Consider the following 21368-nt stretch of genomic DNA (forward strand, 5'->3'; position numbering starts at 1 on the left):
TAAAGGTTTACCCTAGCAGACAGAGTTAAATATCACCACTCCCGACGGTGTTAAACGTGGCTGGCGAGGGCTAAAGGAAGTGCAGAAAATGTGGCTGGATTCACTTTTTGAGAATCCGGTGTGAACGTTTCATCTCCAGCCCGGTTGCCGGTTTTACTGATTCCTTGCGGGGTTCAAGCTTGTTACATATTTAAAATGCCATTTCCCACTTCCGCCTGCCTTTCCAACACGCGCGGTTTTAACCTAGCTGGTCAAGTTTGAAAATGGAAATGAGAAGTGGCTGATTCCTGACCTTCCATTTTCTACCAAGGATGCACATTTTCACGCTTGCTTTTTTTAAGGACGTCTTTCACCTTCAATTCTGCTCTGGGGGAGAATACCTTGCTCCCCCAAAGTCTTAACTGTACTGCGCTCTTAAAGGGATTTAATGATTATAGTTCATATATATTATGCATACCAAGTGCCAGTGAAAAGCTAACATCTGTTGGCAAGCTATGCTTTCTTTCTTGGGAATGTAGGGCCAAGTTCTGTACACAGTTTAGTGCCATTGACTTCAATAGGGTTACTCCTAATTTACTACCAGTCTAAACGCAGAAGTTCCTAGCCAAAAGGTCCTTTGTTACCTAAACTTCTGGAACTTTTATCATAAGAACATTCTTTGCCTGCCTACCTACATAGCAAGATCTTGCAGGAATGAAGCCGTGCAAATTATTTGCTCTTTGCATAAAAGGATTGATTTGGGGGTGAGTTCACTTCCTTGTGTGAACAGTCTTTGGTCATTATACATGGGTTTCATACTCAGATTTGGGAACCATTTCCTTAGAACCCGCAGGATTTGCTTGGGAGGAAAGGAAGCTCACCTATTGTTCTACCCTGCACGGACAAAGTAACATAACTCTCTGCTCCGGATCCACTCTCCTCAGCAATTTGATTTCGTTTTTCCAATGTAGTTATTATTTATTCGCTTTTCTGATCATCCGGCGTATAATGGGACACATCCAGCTTTTAAGAAAAACCAAACCCAAAACAAAATAAAGGAAAAAGCCTCCAACAAACATCAAGACACCTCCCCAAACTGTGTTGATAGTGCAATAAAGAGGGGACTTGAGGGTGAAAAATGAGGAATCGCTCGGAAAGTGATGCTGTGATGTTGATATTAAGGTCTTGGTCTTTTACTAGGTTTATATGCCAATGAGGCGTTCCCGGTTTACCAAATTTATACAAATCTCTCCTTAATTGGTAATCACAGATGCTGTAATTTAAGACCCCCAGCTATAGAGCTTTCATATTAGCTGCTGATCTATTACTGTAAATCGTCTGAAATAATCAACTCCAGGGAGTGGAGCAGAGAGAAACCCTCGCTCTAAAATATCATCGCTTGCACATCATTTTCACTTGAGAAATGATTTATCTTGGACACCGCCATAAACAACACAACTCTCTCACAAACACACACACACACACACACACACACAGCCGCCCTGCCGCTGACATGCTTATTGTAATAAATCAAGAAAGGGGGTTTTAGAAAAGAGGGAGAAAGGTGGTGAGAAGAGAGGGGGAGAGGAGGAGAGAGGGAAGGAATATTCCTAAAAATATCAATGGAATGCCTCGATGGGTATAAACACACATACCGCCGTGTGAAGAGAAATGGGAGGAAATGAAGACGGCTATTTGTCACATTTTACGACAATAACATTAATAACAAACAATAAATTTACATGGACATATAGACACCCTAGGAATTGGGAAGCCCCTGTTACTCACAACAATCCAACCCACGGCGTGGCTTCTGTCTTCCTGAGAATTGTTTTATTGCAGTCCTCTCTCTCTCTCTCTCTCTCTCTCACTCTCTCTCTCTCTCTTTCTCTCTCTCTTTTCCCCCCCTCTGCTATAGGCTTGTTTTTTAAAGGACAGTTGAATTTCACGTCAGACACAAGGAGACCATGTCTGCGATGCTCCTGACGAATACATATCTATTCTGCAACCTCTGCATTAATTATTTAATGAATCACGTGATCTGGAAAGGGGGAAGGGGGTCTCTCAGTTTCATACTCAAAGGACCACTGTGACCTTCCCCTATAGCAGCATTCTCCCTCCCCCCCCCCCCAAAAAAAAATAAGTTCAGAATGGAATGTAGCATTCGAGACCTACCGAGGTACGCGGGCTACCTAGTTATTTCTAGACACACATGTGCATGCTTACACAGGCATGTGGAAGAGCAGAGAGTGTGTGCACAGCACAACGTCCTGCCATGCACATGCGTGTGTTAAAGGACACACAGCTGGGGTCGCACCTCTCCCCCCCCCCCACTCTCCTCCAAGTTGAGACACTTTAGACAATTTCCATATTTAAACACTTTCCCCAAACCCTGCTGCCTCTTTCCCCAACTAGACTCATCCTGCTGGCTCTCCCGGTCATTTGCTTGCAGCCTGGCACGCAACAGAACAACTGTGTTAGGCTCCAAAGCCAGCGGAAAATATTTATGCTCACAGATGAAGTTTTTATTGTTATAGAATTTCCCATTAGGGCTGGAGTTTGTGGCTTCTGCGGTGATTGTTTGGGGAGTTTTCGCGGAGCTGCTAAGTCAGGTTTGGTCTCGGAGTTCCCCCAAAACTCCGCCAGCCCAAAGCGGAGGGGCTGGCCAGCAAAGGAAGCGGGTTACAGTGAATGTACAAGAAGCTGTCCCTGGAACAGCAAATCCCAAGTAGGCAATGCCTCACTGCCACAGAACAATGCGCTCGCGTCTGTATGTATCCGAACACTTGCATATGTTGACATAAACACACGCACACGCGTGGGCCGACTTGAAAGGCAGCGCTGTGACCCCGGGTTTCTTTACGCCCCGTAAGTAACCGAAGCTCTTTGCAGATCTAACTGAGGAGCCCTCATTTCTCAGGTGCTAAGGATGCCGGACCCACACAATAGAATGGATAGACCGCCCAGTGGTAAGCAATAGCGAGGTGTGAGCCGGACCCGGGAGCAAAGCGAAAAGCGGTTTGGCTGCGAAGCTCTGGTTTTGCAAGCCTCGGAATCCGTATAAAGATATGTAAAATGGAGACAAGCCTGGAGATTTAGCCCGGGTTGTCCTGAGTTTAATCATCCACTTCCAGGAAAAGCAGAACGTTCATACTCAGCGTTCAACCCAGGCGGAATCTCGACGCGGCTGGGATAGAGAGGAAAAAACCATTTTAAGCTCGGCAAAAAAAATTAAAAATGAAGCAATTTGCCTGACATGGGTTTGTTTTTTAAAGGATGGATCTTGTCGTGGGAAAGAGTTAAAAATTCCGGGTAAAGGTGTAAGACAGAGAGGGGGAAACACAGCAAAGGGGGAAATAGAGTTTATTCGGGGGGATAGGGTTAAACGCGTTCTGTGCCGTATGTTGATAGAGGAGCCGTTATCTAATAAAACAAATTTCCTTTATGCGTAGAATGAGATGATTTTTTCAGTCTGGGACCTCCCCAGGAAGAGGCAAATTGCAAAGCCACATATTTTCCTCCAGAAAAGACCCTTCCCCTCCCCTCAAAAAAGCAAACTGTCCCCCATCCGGATTTTGCTTGCTAGCCCCACCAAATAAGCAAACAAACAAACAAAAAAGAAAGAAAAAACACGGCTGCATTTTTCTTAAAGAAGAGCAACTTTCGCTAAAAGTTCAAAGAATAGGGACTGTGGCCATAAACAGCACCCTCCAGCTCCGAGGTGCGATCATCAAAGCAGCTTTCTTCCTCGAGATAAAATGAACGTTTATATAGTGGGGAAGGGAGATTGATTTACGAATTCAAACACGCCGTTTTTATTGGGGATCATAAATCTGTCAGAGGGAAGCTACGCGAGCTGCGAAGCGCCCAAACTGCACGCCCCGGCTCGATCCTTACTCAAAGAGAAGCGCTCAAAGGGAACCCAAAACTGCCACAAGGTGCGATTACACCTAATGATATAGCTCTATTCCTTGGGGAGGAAGCAGTTTCATATACTTTCTTTCCTCCCAATATATTGATATTATACAGAGACAATCTCGCGTGTTGTCCTCTCCCTACCCTCCCCCCATAAATAAATCGTAGCGGCGATTAGAAAATGCCACTCCAGTTGGTTTGCTGCGAATCCGGCTTCGGATCACAGTGCTGGCGGACAGAACAAAGAGGTGCGCGGGGAAGAAAGGGCCTGTTTCCAATAACAAACCTTTCTGTCTCACACTAATTACAAATATGTGAGGGCCTCCTTCAGGAACGAGGTCTGGAAAGCAAAACCTCAGCGCTCTGCGTGGAAAAATCAGGTGTCTTTTGGGGTGCGCCCACAGACGCCTGCGCGTGTGGGCTTCATGCATAGTTATTAGGAAAGGGGATGCCTCCGGCTTTGCTTCCCGCAATGCCCCTTACACCGCTACGAAGCGGAGTCGCCCCGAAAAGTCACTGATATGAACAAAGGTAAGGGGGGAGTCCCATGAACTAAGGAGGCCAGCGAGGATGAGAGATGGCTACCAAGCGCCCGGTCACTCCGCCAGAACCCTGCTGCAGACTCGATGTTTTTCAGCCTTTGCCGTTCAAAGAATCCGGGAGCGGCCCATGTAAACGCTGCTGGTCAATACTTCCCCGCTATAAGGACTAAAGCTTTGCATGACACAGCGGGCCGCGATTTGAACAGAAGCGAGGTGGTTTCAACAGCATGCACCCCCCATCTTTCCCGCCTGCCCTCCTGCTTCCCCCCCCCCAAATACCACCAAAAAAGAAATGCCTGATTGCATTACCAAATATCACAAGCCGTGAAGGGCTTTCGAGATTGTAGTGGGCTAAGCGGGGAAGGGGGGGGGGGGAGTTCAGACACAAAGGATTTCCCGGAAAGGAGAAGGCTAACTGAGGGGTTGGGTTTTTGGAAAAGCGAGAGGGGGTAATTGTGGGGTCCTTTATGGAAAGCCCTCCGGAGAGAAAACCAAACTAGCCCAAGGTGAAAAGCCAGCCCGCACCTCTCTCCCTCTGCCCTGGGCGCAGGTTTTCCCGGCTCTCTTTGTCTTTTTCCTAGGGCCGCCTCGGAGAGTTATGATGACACCCACAGCCAAGAAGCTGCACAACGTCTCGGGACCACCCCACCCCAGCCAGAACTCCGAATCCTCCGGGGGCAGATCCCCCCCCCCCCCGCGTTCCCCGAACCGCGCTGCGGCTGAAAAGATTCTTTCCGGCGGGCAAAGTTTGCCTGCGCCCCGTCCAGCCCAGCCCTGGACATGTTCCACGGCACAATGTCCAGTCTTGAAAAGGTCAAGGGGTTCGAGAGGTCACTCCCGGGCTATAATACTGAGCTAATCGGTCAGAAAACGTGTCCTCTGAGTGAACCCGAATGCGCGCTCCTTGCTGGGCAGCTCAGAATTTCGCCTCAATTTATTTGTTTATTTTGCCTTTCAGCCTCCCCAGAAAGAAGGGGGGGAAATGCAGAAAGTCTCGAAACCAGCAGCAGACCCGCACGAATCCCCCAAACACGCTCTAGAAAGGCCCAACCCTTCCACAAAACAGCTAGTTGCTCCAGAAGCCAGATCCCCCAAGTCTGACTGCCCTGGCACTGCTCAAAGGAACACCTCTGACACACACGCTGACAGCAAAAAAAGAAACAATCCACCAGGCGGATCGGTCCCTACTCTCACGTGACTTTTGTACAAAGCCCTTTAATTTCGGCTTCACAGCGTCGGTGAGGCAAAATAGAATATACTTTGAAAGAGCGAGGCTGCTTTTGGTCACAAAAAGGTTAATTTCTTAGCTCCCCGCTTTTCCTCTGTGTTACATCAGATAAAAGAATGGTTCTTGCAAAGCCAGGCCGTGAGGGAGTCACACCATAAAATGCAAAAATCAAGGGGTTTTAGCCTTCCCCTTTATATGTAATCCGCTTGGTATCTTTCTTTTCTCCCTCCCTCTCAGCCAACATAAAACGAAGAACCCGAAGAAAATCCCGTAAAGGATTCAAGTGTCCCCCCCCCCCCAAACTTTCTCTTGAAAAGAAGGCAATAAAACGATCCAAAATGCATGCCAAACAGTCGGTTCTTTTACCTTGTGCATTCCCACATCCTTTCTTCAACGCCCCATAGACGGTATTCATGGTTTGGGTGGATTCTTCCCAAGCGGGAGAATTGTTGTTTGTTCCGTTTTGTTTTCCAAAAAAAAGAAAAAAGTTTTCAACTTTATGATCCAGATTTTTTTATTGTTATTATTCCCCGTGAAGATTTTTGTAGGACTCCGGGTACTTTTTTCCCAACAGACGGTCTGCGGAGATTTGCTGTTGAATAACAATGGGCAAAGGATAAGTATTTAAAGAAAAGAAGTGATTAATGATTTTCTGTATAATTCTCGCATTTTTCTTGGCTTCTGTCTCCTTATAATGGCTGTGAACTTTTAGGTCCTATAGAAGTCTTCTTTTCTCCCCCCTTCAATTCTATTCATACTTTCCAGCTTTGAATTTGTTCTATAGAAGTTGCATTCCTATCAACATATGCTTTTTAAGACCCGTTTTGGTACCCTTAAAAGCATAGCCTCCATTTGAAAATTACATCGCCTCTACATAGCATGCAGATCAAAGGGGGGGAGAAACAGCCATCAAAATAAATACAGTCCTCACCACCCCTCATCGAAATAAAAACTCTGAAGGTTTCCTCTTTTTGCCTTTAAAAGGGCAAAAGTTAATCAAACACATACACAACTCCATTTTTCCAGGACAAGACGTGTAGCGGCTCGGTATCACATGACCATATAAATATTTCTTACAAACTGTTAAAAAGTCAATAGGATAAAAGACATTACGGACGATTTATGGAGACAGGAACAACTTTTGAACACAGTTGAAGCGTGGGGTCGGAGTTAAAATGCTTAGGACCTTCAGCACCGAAATGGCCACTTTAAATATTCTAAGCCAGGTCTTTGTTCTATTTTGTTCTTTGTGGGGTGTTTTAATCATTACTGAGAGCCTAAGAGAAATTCATAAATTCTCACAAATATACAAAACCCATTTTCTCATAGGGAATGCATCTAAAAACTATGATTTTCTTTCTATGATCTAGAGGCCTCCTGTCCGTCCCCCCCCCCCCCCTTTTTAATGGTAACTTAGAACTGGAATGTTATTTCGCCCCGAAAAGTATTTTCGATACTTTCTATGAGCAAGAAAATGAAAATTAATACAAGAGCTGTGACTCACAAAAGAAGCCATTTGTCTTCTTGATTATCTATTTGCTTGTCAGAGTTTGAGCTATTGCAGAGCCAGCTCCTTTGTAATATAAAAATACACAGAAAACCTGCGAACACCGAGAAACATCTGTGCAAAAATTACACTCATTACTGTATTAAGTACCTTGCAGAAGGAGATTTTTAAAAAGGAGGAAGCAGTTCCTGAGAAATACATTGCTGCTTTCGTTCTTTAATACACAGTGGAGCTTTAATGACCCACACAGTTAAAACCAGTTTGTGAACACACCACACACCAGACATTTTCATATGTGCTTAGAATAAATAAATCATAATATGTAAGGCTTCGCTGTACTTAAGGCTGAGCTATCCTAGAGTCAAACATGTTCTGTTTTCATGAGCGAGGGGGTCACTGACAGAAATCACCATCAAATAACACACGTGCTTTTTTGTTGTTGTTGTTGTTGTTTACAAAAAAATCTATTTTGAACACACACCGTTTATAGTCGCCACGAACATTTTATTTCCATTTGCTTTTGTTCTGCTATGTACAAAGTGAGCATGAATAGCACAAAGAACAATGGGAGGTAATTCCACTGGACGAAGGGGGGGGGGGGGGAACGAAGATTCCAAAAGTTCTTTGAAATCACATCAGCTCGGAATGTCAAGTACTATAGAACACGAAAAGAAAATATATAGATATATATAAATTTGTACGAATTTCATATGCCCTTTTGCATCTAAGAGAGAAGGAGATTCCTACCTTGCCTTTTTGATTCACAGTCTGAGGACAAAAATGGATTGAGTCTTATTGGAGAAGCATTTTTTTTTTAACAAAGAGCCCTCTCTTTCACCCACTCCCTTTGATGAACATTTACATTCAGGTAGCATTATTTGATCATCAAGTTTCTAAACTAAATACGTCCCCCTCCCTCGCCCCACATTTACAAGTGAGGTAATTAACCCGCTGGACTAAAAAATGGCAGGGGGTTTCTTACATCAGCCTCCCTGATGTTGGTCCCCTTCCCCACTCCCACCTCCCAAATGTCACTCGGTTGGTTTAAAATTGTGCCAGTCCCTTCTCTCTCCTGCTCAGGACCATGTGCAACACCTTTTCCTTCTCCTCGGTCCTCACGCTAGAGCAGCGGTGGACGCCGGCTTGTTTGTTTGTTTTTGGTCTGTAGGGCTGCCGTACAGCGCCAGAGCTGCTGTGCCCTTGGAGAGCTGAATAGAAACTTTCGCTTTGTGGCTGGGAGGCAGCAAAAAAAAAAAAAAAAAATCAGTTCGTCTTGAAGACACTGCGCCTCATTTATTAAAGCGAGCACAGGTTGTCGAGGTAATCGCCAGCATAAGGGCCATCCTTTGTACGGGGTAGTAAACATGACACATTGGGGCAGAGTTTTGGCGTGATTCAAGATGAAACAAGGATTTTAGCCAAATTTGAACACGGCTATTTCCACCGCATGTCTCTGGCTTCCGTTTGTTTTGCAGCTGAGTCCCCCCTCCTGTTCTATAAATAAAAAGGATGCCCCCTTTTGCACCATATAAAAAGTAGCTTGTGTCTCCTACACACATACACACAAACGCACAGACACACACACACACACACACCACAGTTATAGGCCGGTAGTTGGTACATGGGCTCGGTTCTGAGAGCCCCCTGGTATCTGCAGACTTCCAGCAGAGTTGGCTGCATTAGACCTGATCTTGGTATTTGGTAATTTATGGTCTTTTTTCCATTTCATCCTCCTGTTCTGGAACCAGATTTTGATCTGGCGCTCGGACAGGCATAGAGCGTGGGCGATCTCCACGCGGCGCCTCCGCGTGAGGTAGCGATTGTAGTGAAATTCTTTCTCCAGTTCCAGGACTTGCTGCCTGGTATAAGCTGTCCGGGAGCGTTTCGGTTCCCCACCTGCGCAACTGGAGTTTACTGAGCAAACACAAAGGGGAGGGGGTGGGAGAGAAGAGAGGGGGGGAAAGAATTACTTTTTTTTAAGTGTCACACACTGGTTTGCTGGGAGGCTACTCGAGGCAGAAGGATGAAGCAGGATCTTCCAAAAATGTACCCTTAACCCATCTCCAACCCCCTCACTCCATCCCGATTCCTGGACTTTCAGGTCTAAATGCATTTAAAGTTCCCTAGACATATTGTACAGCGTCTTCTGGATAGTACAGATAGCGCAACTAAAGATTATATACATACGCCACCTATGGCTTCTTTAAATCTATAAAATTCTCCCCCTGCATATATACTCTCCCATTCTAAACAATACGTCAAAAAGAAAGAGAAAGAGAGAGAGTGCAAGAGAGAGAAATAGTAAAAGTTTACTCAACCCACCACTTAAATACAAATTACAAAAGCATAAAACTTAACGTAGGAAGATTCAGCAGCCATAAAAAAGTAGCCTGCAAGAAATCGGAGGAGGATGGTAACACAGACTTCAAAGGCACTTGGCCAAGTAGAGCCATAAAAATTTATGGAGGATGTAATTATACTGCTCTGCAAACAGGCGATCGTAAATCTCCACGCATGGTTATTTTACAACGGGTGCAATTGGCTTTCTACAAGACTCGGAGGTGCTAGTTACTATAAAGCAAAAGCCACTTTAGTTCACTTACCCGTGCTTACATGGACTTTTTTCATCCAGGGATAAACTACTGGCTCTTTGCAAGAATGAGATGGGCTTTGGTTCAGAGAGTTTTGGCTACACGAGGGTGGAGGGCTGGGGGTGACCGACTCACAGAGATCTGGTTCTGAGAGGTGGCTCTGAAGTCCGGCCGAAGGATGGACGTGACCCCGGGGGGACAGCACCGCTGGCTGTTGGCCGGAGCTCCGACACACCGGGTAGGGCTGCTCGTTGCAAGCTGACCGCGGCTGGTACATCGCCTCATGTTGGAAAGTGCTTTCTCGCCTCTGGCTGCGGTAATATTCCGGAGAGGGATTGGGAAGGTAATCGTTCTGAGAATACTCTTCGCAGGGTGGGAATTTGGGATCCACATAGTTGGAGTTGATCAAAAACGAGCTCATGGCCATTAATTTCTTTGAATTGCACGCGCACACACCCCCAAAAATACTAAAATTTATTCCTCTCCCCCCCTCCTCGTTTTCCTGTTCCCTAAACCCTCCTACATACTGTCAAGTGAACAAAGTTAGGAGTCCATGTGACAGCGGCGGCCAATGGCGGGGAGGCTAGCGATTCCCGGATAAGGAACTATGCTCAGACAGCAGGTCGCTGACGCCTCTTGGATTTTTTTTTTAATCGCCAATATTTACATATTTCCAGCCGGGGTGAAATTTCCTGCCCCTCCACAATATTACTTACCCCGCTTAGCCCATCGCTGTGCTATCCACTTAACCCCCAGTGATAAGCAACCCCACTCCCTTTGGGAGGTGTGTCTTGGCTTCGTTGTGTGTACGAGTGCGGTGCGGGGGGAGGGCGGAATTATGTTCAGTAATTTGAAGGAGGGGGAGAAATCCGCTCCGGATCAAAATGAACGCCCTGGCAGATGATACACTGGGGTCCCTCTGGCTGGTGTTTACATTTCGTTCTTAATGTAGGTGATGTGAAGAGGGTAGAGTAGCGAGTGGACGCGGAGATGCTGGCAGAGATAAATTGGGCTGGTTTTGGATCGATAGAAAATCCATCAGCTAATTCGGGGTACACAGCCTCCTAAATCACATTTAGCTCCGGGAGTCGATTGAGCGTTTGCCAGCCATGGGTGGGAGAGAGTCCTTCCTCCGAACACGAAATAAAGGGCTTTATGGACAATTAAAGATAAAATTAACGAGTCTAAGCGGTCCTCCCTTCTCCTCCGTTGTAATAAACGTGATTACAGAAGCAACACTTGGACGAGTGTTTAAAATCGAAGCACGTAATAATTCCTTCATAAAAATCAGGAAACAGGGCTGGGTTATTTATACCGTGTGTAATTTAAGCAATTATACCGATTAAGGCAACAGTTTTTTGTCCTCCTGAATTTCTGATGCCCATTTGTAGATTAGATTTTTATGACAACGAGGCCATAAAGTTTATCACAGAAGTACGTGATTTGGGAGTTTAGGTAAATACCCAAATATTCCTTTTCGGTTATAAAAAGATCTTCTAGTCAATGCTTCTTTTCATCCTTTTATTTAGTTTTTTTTTCTTCAGGGAGAATGACTGTAGTGTTTGTGTCAACTACATATTCCCCTAGATACGAATTTGTGACACAACTTCCTTTACACAAATTCGGATCTACAGGGTACATATAGAAGACAGATGCATCTTTCTTGGTCAGAAATCTTCTAACTTCACTGATCAGTAACCATTCTCTTCGATTTAATGTAGTATTATTTTTATACCAAAAGCTTTGATGCTAACAGAATTGATCTATGGATAAATAGGGTTAGAACTTTCTCTTTCCAGAGGAAACACACACACACACAAATGAAATTCACCCATTCGAAATACAGTGTAGGTGATGGTTAGGCTAGGTAAGTCATGCAGAACTTGCCTACCTCTTCACTGAACATTAGTTTAGAATTATGAGCCAAGAAAATTAGTCCTGAACTATACAAGTTCCAAATTATCAAATTCATTTCGAATTTAAATGTGCTAATTCATCTTCACTCCAAACGTGATGTTTTCAATACCCTTCACTGATCAACAGGGACAAATATTGCAGGATTTTTTAATTTTTATTTTTTTAGTTTCTGTAGGTCATCCAAAGTTTTTTTGTTGCAAACTGGGGGAGGGGGAGAGAGAGAAACAAATGAAAATAAAAGCAGAATGGAAAGGCAGATGGGACATGCTCTTTTTTTTATGTCAGGCAATTCTTTTTATAACCCGAGAAAAAGATCAAAGGAGTTTCATTTCCGATAGCAATAAAATATTCATACTGTCTAGCTAATGAACCTTCATTCGGAACGAATGAGAATAGCATCATGTTGAGACTTCCTTTAAAATTACAGTAACCCCAGAGATTAAAAGTAGACCATTGTCTTCTACCCCTACACTTCCCAGGTTCCTCGCCCCTCCTCAAAAAAAATCAGAAGGGAGCAACACGTTTTTGTTCGAATATCTCCGATTTAATCATATTTAAGCTCCACGCTCACAAACGCTGCCATAAAAACGCTACATTTCCCCCTTCATGGGCTGGAAAAATTGTTTTCCCCCTCCCCTCAAATCGAAGTGTATTTCAAAGATCGCTGATTTTTTTTAAAGACCTTCCTAGGACACAGGATGAATGAACACCGCTTGTTCGGGACACCTCAAGCGTTAAGACTTTCTAGCTGCTTAAAGGTGAATCGACTGTATCTCTGGTCAGATCGCATATAATCGAGACCACTTCTGAACGAGAACTAGCCAAACGGACGCTTTGCAATCCCCTAACACCCACAAAAAGTTTCTTGCGAATCAAGCAGATCTCAGGGATATTGGGGGGGGGGGGTCGCTTTATCATGCCTTTCCTACACAGCACAAGGAGGTCCAAAAGTCTGCCTAAAGGCACCGACGCCGTGGGAACGGAGAGTGACTCCGAAGTAGACCGCCTTCCAGAACAGCGAGCGCTAAAAATTAGAATCCGAATCAAAGCTTCTCGAACCCCGTAAAGACTGGTGCCGCTACAATCAACCAATTCTCCCCAAAGTCGGAACAGAAGCGACACCAGTAATACCCTAACCAACACCGGTGACTCCTACCCCGTACCAATCAACAACTAGGTGGTAGGGCCTAATCTGGATTCATAACTCCCTCCCTTACAACGCCCTCCCCAAGACATCGCCCTTTTCATTTGTCTTTGAATAGGGCTGTAGCTGCACCAGCACCTCTAGTGTTTGCCAGACATGGTTTTTTTTCTTCCAGAAGTCTCCCATCGCAGCTTCAGATCTCGAATTAAGAAGAACAAGATAGTGCCCTTCGCTCCCCGTCTTGCCCCCCCATACATACACACACACACACACACACACACAACCTTCACTCCCCCTCTCATCACACACACACACACACACGCACGCACGCACGCAGTTTTTCACACTTTCGATTCCGATCGTAAAAACGTCTCGCGGTTCGGAAGTTTAGAAAGACAAATCTTCCCCCTTTAACATTCTCTCTCTCCATTTCAAAGGGGGCAAACCGCCTCCACCTCCGCTTCTGTCCCTTTCGACTGTCCGCTGTTTATTTAGATTGTACAAGAAAAGGGGAGCCAAAGGGAGAGGGGCTGGCGCTCAGGAGGACGATCAAAAAGGCTCGGAGGGAAGGCGCGTAAAAGGAGAGGGTTGGGGGGCGGGAGGGGGGAAAACACCTGCCAGGAGAAAAGCCTTCCACACGCAGCCTTAATCCCCTGTCTCGCAGCCCCTGTTTTGACCCCTTCCGACCTTGCAAAGAAAAGGATCGTCCCCGTTCACTCCCCACTCCCCCCACCCCCCATGCGCCCGGCCTGTCCCCCCTCAATTCCGTCAAAGGCTTCTCTTACCTTTCCGTTCTACAGGTGGCGGACATGACCTTTGGAGTCGACCCCTCTTCCTGCCAGTTCCCACTCCCTCTAAGTGCAATGGGGGAGGGGGGGAGCACTGCGTACCTTTAAAAAAAATAAAAATCCCCCCCCCCCCCCCAAACCATCTTCTAGGACTTGAGGTAGCGCCCACACAAGTCGGGAATGGTTTCCGGACATCCCCTCCAAACAAATCCAAGAACCCCAACCCAGAGCCGAGTTGCTCTCTGCGGTCTTCCCCCTAAAGAGGGATTATTTCTCGATAAAAACACCTCTATTCCTCCTCCCCCCCCCCCCCCCTCCAGCAAACACCACTATTGTCTTTAAAGGCAAGCAAACCCCGAGCTGTCAAGGAGCTAGCCTCAGGCCTTTCTGAGCATTTTGGGTCGGGAAAGCCGCAAGTTTTCGTATTAATCTCATACTTTGTCAGTCTTTGTTAAACCGCGAGGGCGTGCCCCGAGTCCCGCGAACATTTTAATATTTGTTAGACGCTCTGACCTGAGTTTCACCCCACTCCGGGGGCGCTCCGCTTGCCTGTCTATAATACGCTTGCATAGTTCCCTCGGTCATATTGAATTTTACCCAGGTCATTACTTTGGAGAAAAATGGCCGGGCAGAGGATTTTATTCAGCGCTTTCCTCGATGGCTTGAAATTCCAAGTGATCGGAGAGCGCATCGTTTTGTTTGTAAATTTCCCTTTCATGTTTTGTTTTTAAGGCGTCCTAGTCGTCCAGTAACTAGGAATGCCAACCCTGCTTTCTTTGCCATCGGAAGCATAAACGTTTCGGTTTCTCGTTTGGAGAAGGGACTTCCTCCACATAACACGCAGGTCTGAGAGATGTTTCCATAGGACGGGACTTTTTAGAAAGAGGCAGTTTGATCTAGCTCCCAGTGAAAGAAAAATCATAATAAAAAATCGGGAGAATGGAAGTTTAGATGGAAAACAGCCCACCCCTGTTTTTCCCCTATAAGCAAACGACTCGTAGAAGATTTTTATCGTCTGTTTCTGAGCGATTGTGCGTATCATTTTATTTATTTTTTAAAAAGCTTTACGAAAATTTAAAAAATCTAGATTTTAAAGGAACTGTGACATTTTCTCCGTCCCTTAAGTACCCAAATGGAAGTGATAGGTCTAAGAGGATAAAGGTTAATACTATCTAGGATATTTGAGTCATATAGGCTACATAAAGTTTTTTAACACAGCCTACTGGGAATTTACCGTATCTATCTATCTATCTATCTATCTATCTATCTATCTATCTATCTATCTATCTATCTATCTATCTATCTATCTATCTATCTATCTATCTATCTATCTATCTATCTATCTATCTATCTATCTATCTATCTATCTATCTATCTATCTATCATTAGTACAATCTCACACACACAGAGGCACAGTCTAACGGTAGCATCGTGTATGTTCAAACCATTTGAAAAGTAAATGGAGTTTTTAAATCTATTGTCTGTGTAGAATCACCTTCTTTAAGTTTATTTCGACAGCTGGTATGATACAACCAAATTCACGCACTCAGGCACGAGGCAAAGAGGAAAACAAGGGAGATGCACTAGAAATGTCCTGGCAGATAATGTCTTCCTTTCCTTTCCTTGATTCTGGTTTGGTTCAGAAATTTGCATTCCTAAACTGAAAGTTAAACATTAGGATGCAGGCGTGAATTTCATAAGAACGTTAATAACAATAATAATAATAATAATTATTATTATTATTATTATTACCACCTTGGAATGATACCTGTTTCTTTTAATTTCCCGAAAACAAATGGCGGTTGTTATTCATTACCTGCTATATAAACCTACAGTTGAAAAGACTGTTCTACAGCGATAAGTGTAGTAATTACAAGAGTGGACAGATGGATGGCCCAAGTTAGAACTAAACGGTAGCTCTTGTATAGTGATATTTTATAAATACCAAGCAAATTCATCGTAATTAATTAAATCCCCGTCTTATCACGCGAAACAAAACGCTTTGCGTTCTCTCAAATTTCACCCTCTGCATGAACATTTCCAAATCGGCAAAGCAAATGGGTTATCCAAGGGTGCCTTTCCCAGGACTCTAACACACACACACACGCTCTCTCTCTGTCTCTCTTTTCCAAGAAAAATGATGTTTGTTATAAGGATTTAGTCACTGCAGATATTTAAAAGGCGAGAACAAAAGCAAATTTGCTGTTTTTAAGAGTCCGCATAGCTTCCAATATTTGCTTTAGACGCTATTGAAAAGTAGCTTTCTGCACAGCCCCCGCCCCAACAAGTCTCGATAAAAATAATATTTGACGTTTAAGGATGCAAAGTACAGCAGCGAAGGTTGAAACAACTGTGAATCGCCAAGGGAAATATTTATTATAGTAGTTCATTAAACTGTTGCAACTGGACAGAATGGATTCTCATTGCTAGCAATAAATGTATCACATTTAATTCGAATTCAGAGGCAAAGTACAGAGAAGAGCAAAACTAGATATTTAAATTGAACCAAAGGAGGGGGGGGAGAGAGCCTAATTTTCGTGCATTTAAGATTTTGTTAACGATCGCCCTACTTGCTGTGTCTAACAAGCGGCATTGTGGATTATATAAAGATAATCCCTCATTTATTCTAGTTTATTTTATCTTTTAGTATTTGTTTTTATGATTTCACACACACACACACACACACACACACACACACACACACACACACACACACACAGATATAGTGCAAGAACATTCAATTGGAGGGTGAAAATGATTACCAAGACTGTAGAATGAACCTTTGTATATATTTGTTTCTATATCATCTATATGACAAGAGAATGAAGGTTCATAATATATAAGAGAATGTTCATTCTACAGCTATATATATCTATATATTTATAACAGCTCGTGTTAATATCCTATAGGGACTTCCATGTAATTGGTTGTAATAAATGTATTTCGCCCCTGTATTCTGTTAATTAGATTTTATACGGTGTTTCAAAGATTATCATTTTTTAAAAGTATTTAGAAGTCTCATTAATCCACCTTATTTTCTACCGGCGTCGCGTTCTGACTCGCCAAATTCCCTTCCCCACAGCCTGTCTGGAATGGCAGCATGTCTTCCTTCTATCTCTTACCTCGCTATCATTTTCTCTCATCTCTGCCCGTAAGAAAAGGATCCTTCCTCTCTCCACCCCGGCCCCTTCCCCAAACCACCACCCTTTTTTTTTAAACACTGACATCCAGTCTATCAGGCTATACACAAGACTGAGTCACGCACAGCGTAAACTTTTGACCCTCAACTTTTTGACCCCTTGAGCTATAATGCTGTACTAACAAGCCCCCCAAAGACCATAGCCACCTTCTACGTCGCCAGACAGTAAAGCTGCACAGATTCCCTGTTTTTTAAACCCTCTTAACATTTGTGGGTTCCTTCTTTGTCAAGGGGGGGGATAACATTTCCTGGCTTTGCAAACATTGTGTGTGGTTTTCCATATCAAGCCATCAGGTTCATAGACTGTCGGATTTTTTCCCCCTTTTACACTTTTCTTTTAGCTCTGTGTGTTTAGAAGAACAGGAGAGAGAAAAGTCCCTTAAACCACAGCCGGATTCATCTCATTTTTTACATTATTTCTGTTTTATTTGCCTAATGGGATGTCAAATAGGTGAGTTGTTGACTAGGTGAGTTGTTGGCGGCAGTAATTAGCCTGGTCTAATTTTTTTTCCGCGCTGGAGGGCTGGGTGATTAGAGGAGATTTTGGTTATCTGTGGGGGACTAAAGGTCTGAGAGATAAGTTTGTGTGGGGAGGTGTTGGAGCGGGGGGGGGGGGGGATGGGGGGGAATCTTTTGCGACACAAAAAGAACCGACAGAAACCATAGCGGGCAACTCGTGACTGTGAACTTGGTCTGAAGCGAGCTCTGGTGGTTACTGGAGGACGTTACAGGCTCCAAGATTTCCCCCAAATAATCAGTTCCCCACCGAACTATACTGGCGCTAACCCTTTTTAAAAAAAATAAATATTTTTAAAATTAATTTGCCACTCTGTGAACTACATCTCCCCCCCTTTTAAAAACAACACAACACAAAAAGCTGCCATGGATTTGGTCGTGAAGGGCTAATATGTGTATGGCTCTCTGTGGGGTGTGTGTGAAAACAGACATACATCAAAGGGGAGGGAGAGAGGAAACAAAACTCAAACTCTTCCAACGCTTCCTGTCAAAATAGTTTCTTTTTAAAGCTAGTCAGGCTAAGGGAACGTGGAAAACCTGCACAGACACCTCTAGAATGAAAGTCCTCGGTGCCCTCTTTAAACTGCCATTTATTTCACAGGGTGGAAGAAAAGATGGTAGAAAGTCAGTCGGGTATTGGATAGAAATCATCACAACTGCCCGGTGTTCTTAAAAAAAGGTGTATTCTCCCCTTAAAGCCCTGACTTGGCAGAGATCCCAGAGGAAGAGACAAGAAATCGCTTCAACCGTTTTTGGATTTCCAAATTGTGGAGCGATCTTGAATTTTAAATAATCAGGTAACTGTACTCCCCTCGGATAATAATAATCATAATTTAATTTGTAAATGGTGAAAAAACACTAGAATTTCTCTGACCTTGAAATTCGATGGTTACATTGCCTGGGGAGAGGGTTAGTTTCCCGTGTTTCACAAGACTACTACAAACAAATACATATTTTTATTTAAAAAAAAACAGTGAATTTTAGCAACACATTCCTCTCCTCCTCTAGATTCCCAGATAGATAGAAAATAACAGACTCTCAATCGTTATTTTTCTTTTCTTTTTTTTAAAGAGAGAGGGAGAACGAGGGAAAATGTAGGATGGCGAGTTGCAAAACGAACAGCTCCATTTGCCAAAAATGTATTTGTCCCGTTGGCTATTATTGTTCTTGCTAGATTAGGGCAATATGATCATATCTAATTTGATGGCTCTTTCCAAAACCTTTTTTTAGGTATTAACAACCAATACATTTGATCAGTGAGTTGTTGTCGGACTTCTCCGCTTCCCCCCCCCCCCCGCCTTTTTTTAAAGCAGTTTATGTTGTTCTTTAAAAAGGTGACCCGCAGACCCCAGTGGACGTGGGAGATGTAACTATTGTATGTTGATGGGGTGTCTTAGTTCTCCAATCTAGGCGCTGCTCTGACTAGTCTGTTGACCTCGGAATGATCCCGGGTGCCTATGAATTATTGATGAGATATGAGCTCTGATTTCTCTTTTCAGTATGCAAACCCCATTATACTGTTAAAATGGCGATTTAATCGTTTAGAATAGCTTTGCTTTTTTTCCCAACTCATTTGTGCCCCCTTCCTTTTCATTTCATCCTCGTAATTAAATCCTTTACCAGATTTTAATCACTTTTTTGGATTGAATAAAATAAGCTCTCATCCCAATCCGTAACTAGGTTACCTTGGGTAAGTTTTATTTTTGTTTCTAAGTTTATTTTTTTTTTGTTTTTTTAAAGAGTGTAATACAATTATTTCATCCTTATTATTTTCCGTTTTATACCCAAATAAAAAACGCCTGCAGGGAAGGGTTAAAAAAAGCCATGCCACACGCTTAGTGTAGAGTTTGCTTGGTTTTTTTCTAAAGCAATCAAACCTCCTATGCTATGATCCTATGTAGTCTGGAAGGACACAGTGATACTGAATTGTCTTTGTGTTTGAACGGTTTCTCTTGCCATATCTATCTACACATCTAATGAGTGCTGTTTCTGCCAGGGTTTTCTACTTATTGCTTCACCAAAGCCATAAGGTTAGCAGGATATTTTAGTATTGAATTTTTACTTTGCTGTCTATTTTTTTCCCCTCTCTGGCACGTCTCTTTGAAATAGCTGATTGATCTGCTGAGTGGATATAGCAGATACTTTCTGAGATAAGAGTTGTCTGTCTGCTGTCTATGTTGTTTATGCAGAGAATGTAGACACACAGAATTCTGAGCATCCCTTCTATGTTCAAAAAGCCACTTTTGACAGGAGGGGCATGGGGGCAGCTATGTTAATTAATCTCTATGCTCAACATTGCCCTCCCGGACGATGAAGACTGGCATAGATCTATTCTCAGGCACTGAGCCCATCTGCGATATATGAGGACTGGTGTGGGGTTTTTTTAATTTTCAAGAGCACGAAACACTTTTACTTTGTCTCCCAAACTAGGCGGAGATCCTTCAAGAGTGGAAATAAATTCTAAAACTGCCCATCCAAAGAACACAGTGTGTAGACCCATGTGCCCATTGTTAATTCTCATAACATTTGCAGGGAGTGTGGCAAATTACTGGACTCCTTACAGGCCCAACTGTTCACTTCGGTGGGCTTTGGGTCTGGTGCTTATGTTGGACAAACAGCCAAATATTTATTTCCTGGCAAGCATAAATAAGAGATGTTTAAATATATATATATAGAGAGAGATGTTATATATATAAAATATATATATATGGGCTGTTTTCTTTTTAATTCAGTGATCATTTCCATCATACAGAGAGAGAGCGCGATAAAATCTCATATTTATTCTATCTTCTACAGCTGCTGAAGGACTAATTGTTCCACAGTCTGAGGTAGACCATTTTAAATGGAGGGAAAGGATGAAAAATCCAATGGGAATCCTCGCCCATATTAACGGTCAGAGCTCTCCTTTCCTGTTTCCTCTCCTTATCCTTCCTCAGTCCACCAGCAAAGGGAGGTGGATTTTTTTAAGGACGTAGGAAAGGGAGAAAGATTCTGAGCCTGTGACTCCTTCCTTGCTATACAGTGGGACACACAGTTGTACTCCACTCTACAGCCAGACAGGAAGCTGGGGGGGGGGGGGGGAGGAGAGACAAACACTGTGCAAACAAACCAGCCTGTAAGCGCCAGAGAAAGCCAGATAGGTAAAAAGCAGGAGCTTTGAAAGTGCAGAAGAAGGGTAGATGCTTTTAATATGGCAGGAATATAATTTCTAAAGCATGCTGAGATCGTATAACAAGGCCCCGTCCCATTCCTATTTCAAACTTCTGCACAAGCTAGAGTTTTCTTAAATAAATGGGGGTTACCTGCAACTGTAGCAAAGACTGAGAGGGATAGAAATGGGACAGTGGTTTCCTTGTGCTTTAACCTTTGCTAAATACAATCCTTAATATCACCACAGTGACACGAAAGATGATGCAGAAAGAATAGACCGACTTGAGCTCAGTCCGCATTTGGGAAGATGGAATTTCTATATGCCCTATCTGTCTTAGGTTGTTCTTTCCATTCCATTAACATGTTGCATATTCCATGTAATTAAAAATGGTGGTATTTTACGTTGATCTATTGTATGCTTTGGGTCATTAGACCTGATTGTAAAGGAAAGTTTGACTGGGATAATATACAAGTACTGAAACCCTTTTCTATTTTGAATCAAATTTAGAGAGAGAGAGAGACAGACAGACAGACAGAGAGCGACAGAGAGAGATTTTCGACTAAAGTCAAATATGTATTATATATGTGTGTGTGTGTGTGTGTGTGTGTGTGTGTGTGTGTTCAGATATAGGTATAGATATACTATAATATATATATGGTTTTTATTAATGTCAAATATATTACATATATCTTATATCTCTCTTTCTCTTTACCCTGCAATTACGTTGTCATTGTCAAATATCTATTTCCTTGCAATTACCTTGTCATTCAGGTACTTTAATCACCTAGGTTGTTGTTAACAATTTGTATCAGTCAGCGTTATTTCTGCACATCAGTACAAAGCAGAGAGCCACAGAATGTCCGGGTCAGTAACTTAGTACCACCCCATCAC

The 21368-nt window shown here is 43.4% G+C and overlaps 2 protein-coding genes across 3 annotated transcripts in view; both read right to left on the reverse strand.

The window, feature by feature from the left end:
• The window catches only part of HOXB4 (homeobox B4), a 29147-nt gene extending 15587 nt beyond the window's left edge, over positions 1-13560 (reverse strand). The window contains exons 1-3 of one of the 2 annotated variants that reach the window (XM_075911278.1): positions 9775-13560; positions 8767-9085; positions 6031-6256 (exon numbers count right to left, since the gene is read on the reverse strand). In XM_075911278.1, coding sequence (XP_075767393.1) covers positions 8772-9085; positions 9775-10189 — 729 coding nt within the window. In that variant the 5' untranslated portion in view covers positions 10190-13560 and the 3' untranslated portion in view covers positions 6031-6256; positions 8767-8771. Of the gene's footprint in view, positions 1-6030; positions 9086-9774 lie in introns of both variants that reach the window. The other variant, XM_075911277.1, reaches the window with a different exon arrangement.
• Positions 1-21368, reverse strand: part of HOXB5 (homeobox B5) — a 44455-nt gene that overhangs the window by 15587 nt on the left and 7500 nt on the right. The window contains exon 3 of the mRNA XM_075911276.1: positions 6031-6256. The gene's annotated coding sequence lies outside the window, so the exon portion shown is untranslated. The remainder of the gene's footprint in view (positions 1-6030; positions 6257-21368) is intronic.

Source organism: Pelodiscus sinensis, chromosome 29 (assembly GCF_049634645.1).
Source record: "Pelodiscus sinensis isolate JC-2024 chromosome 29, ASM4963464v1, whole genome shotgun sequence".
In the NCBI taxonomy this organism is placed as follows: Eukaryota; Metazoa; Chordata; order Testudines; family Trionychidae; genus Pelodiscus; species Pelodiscus sinensis.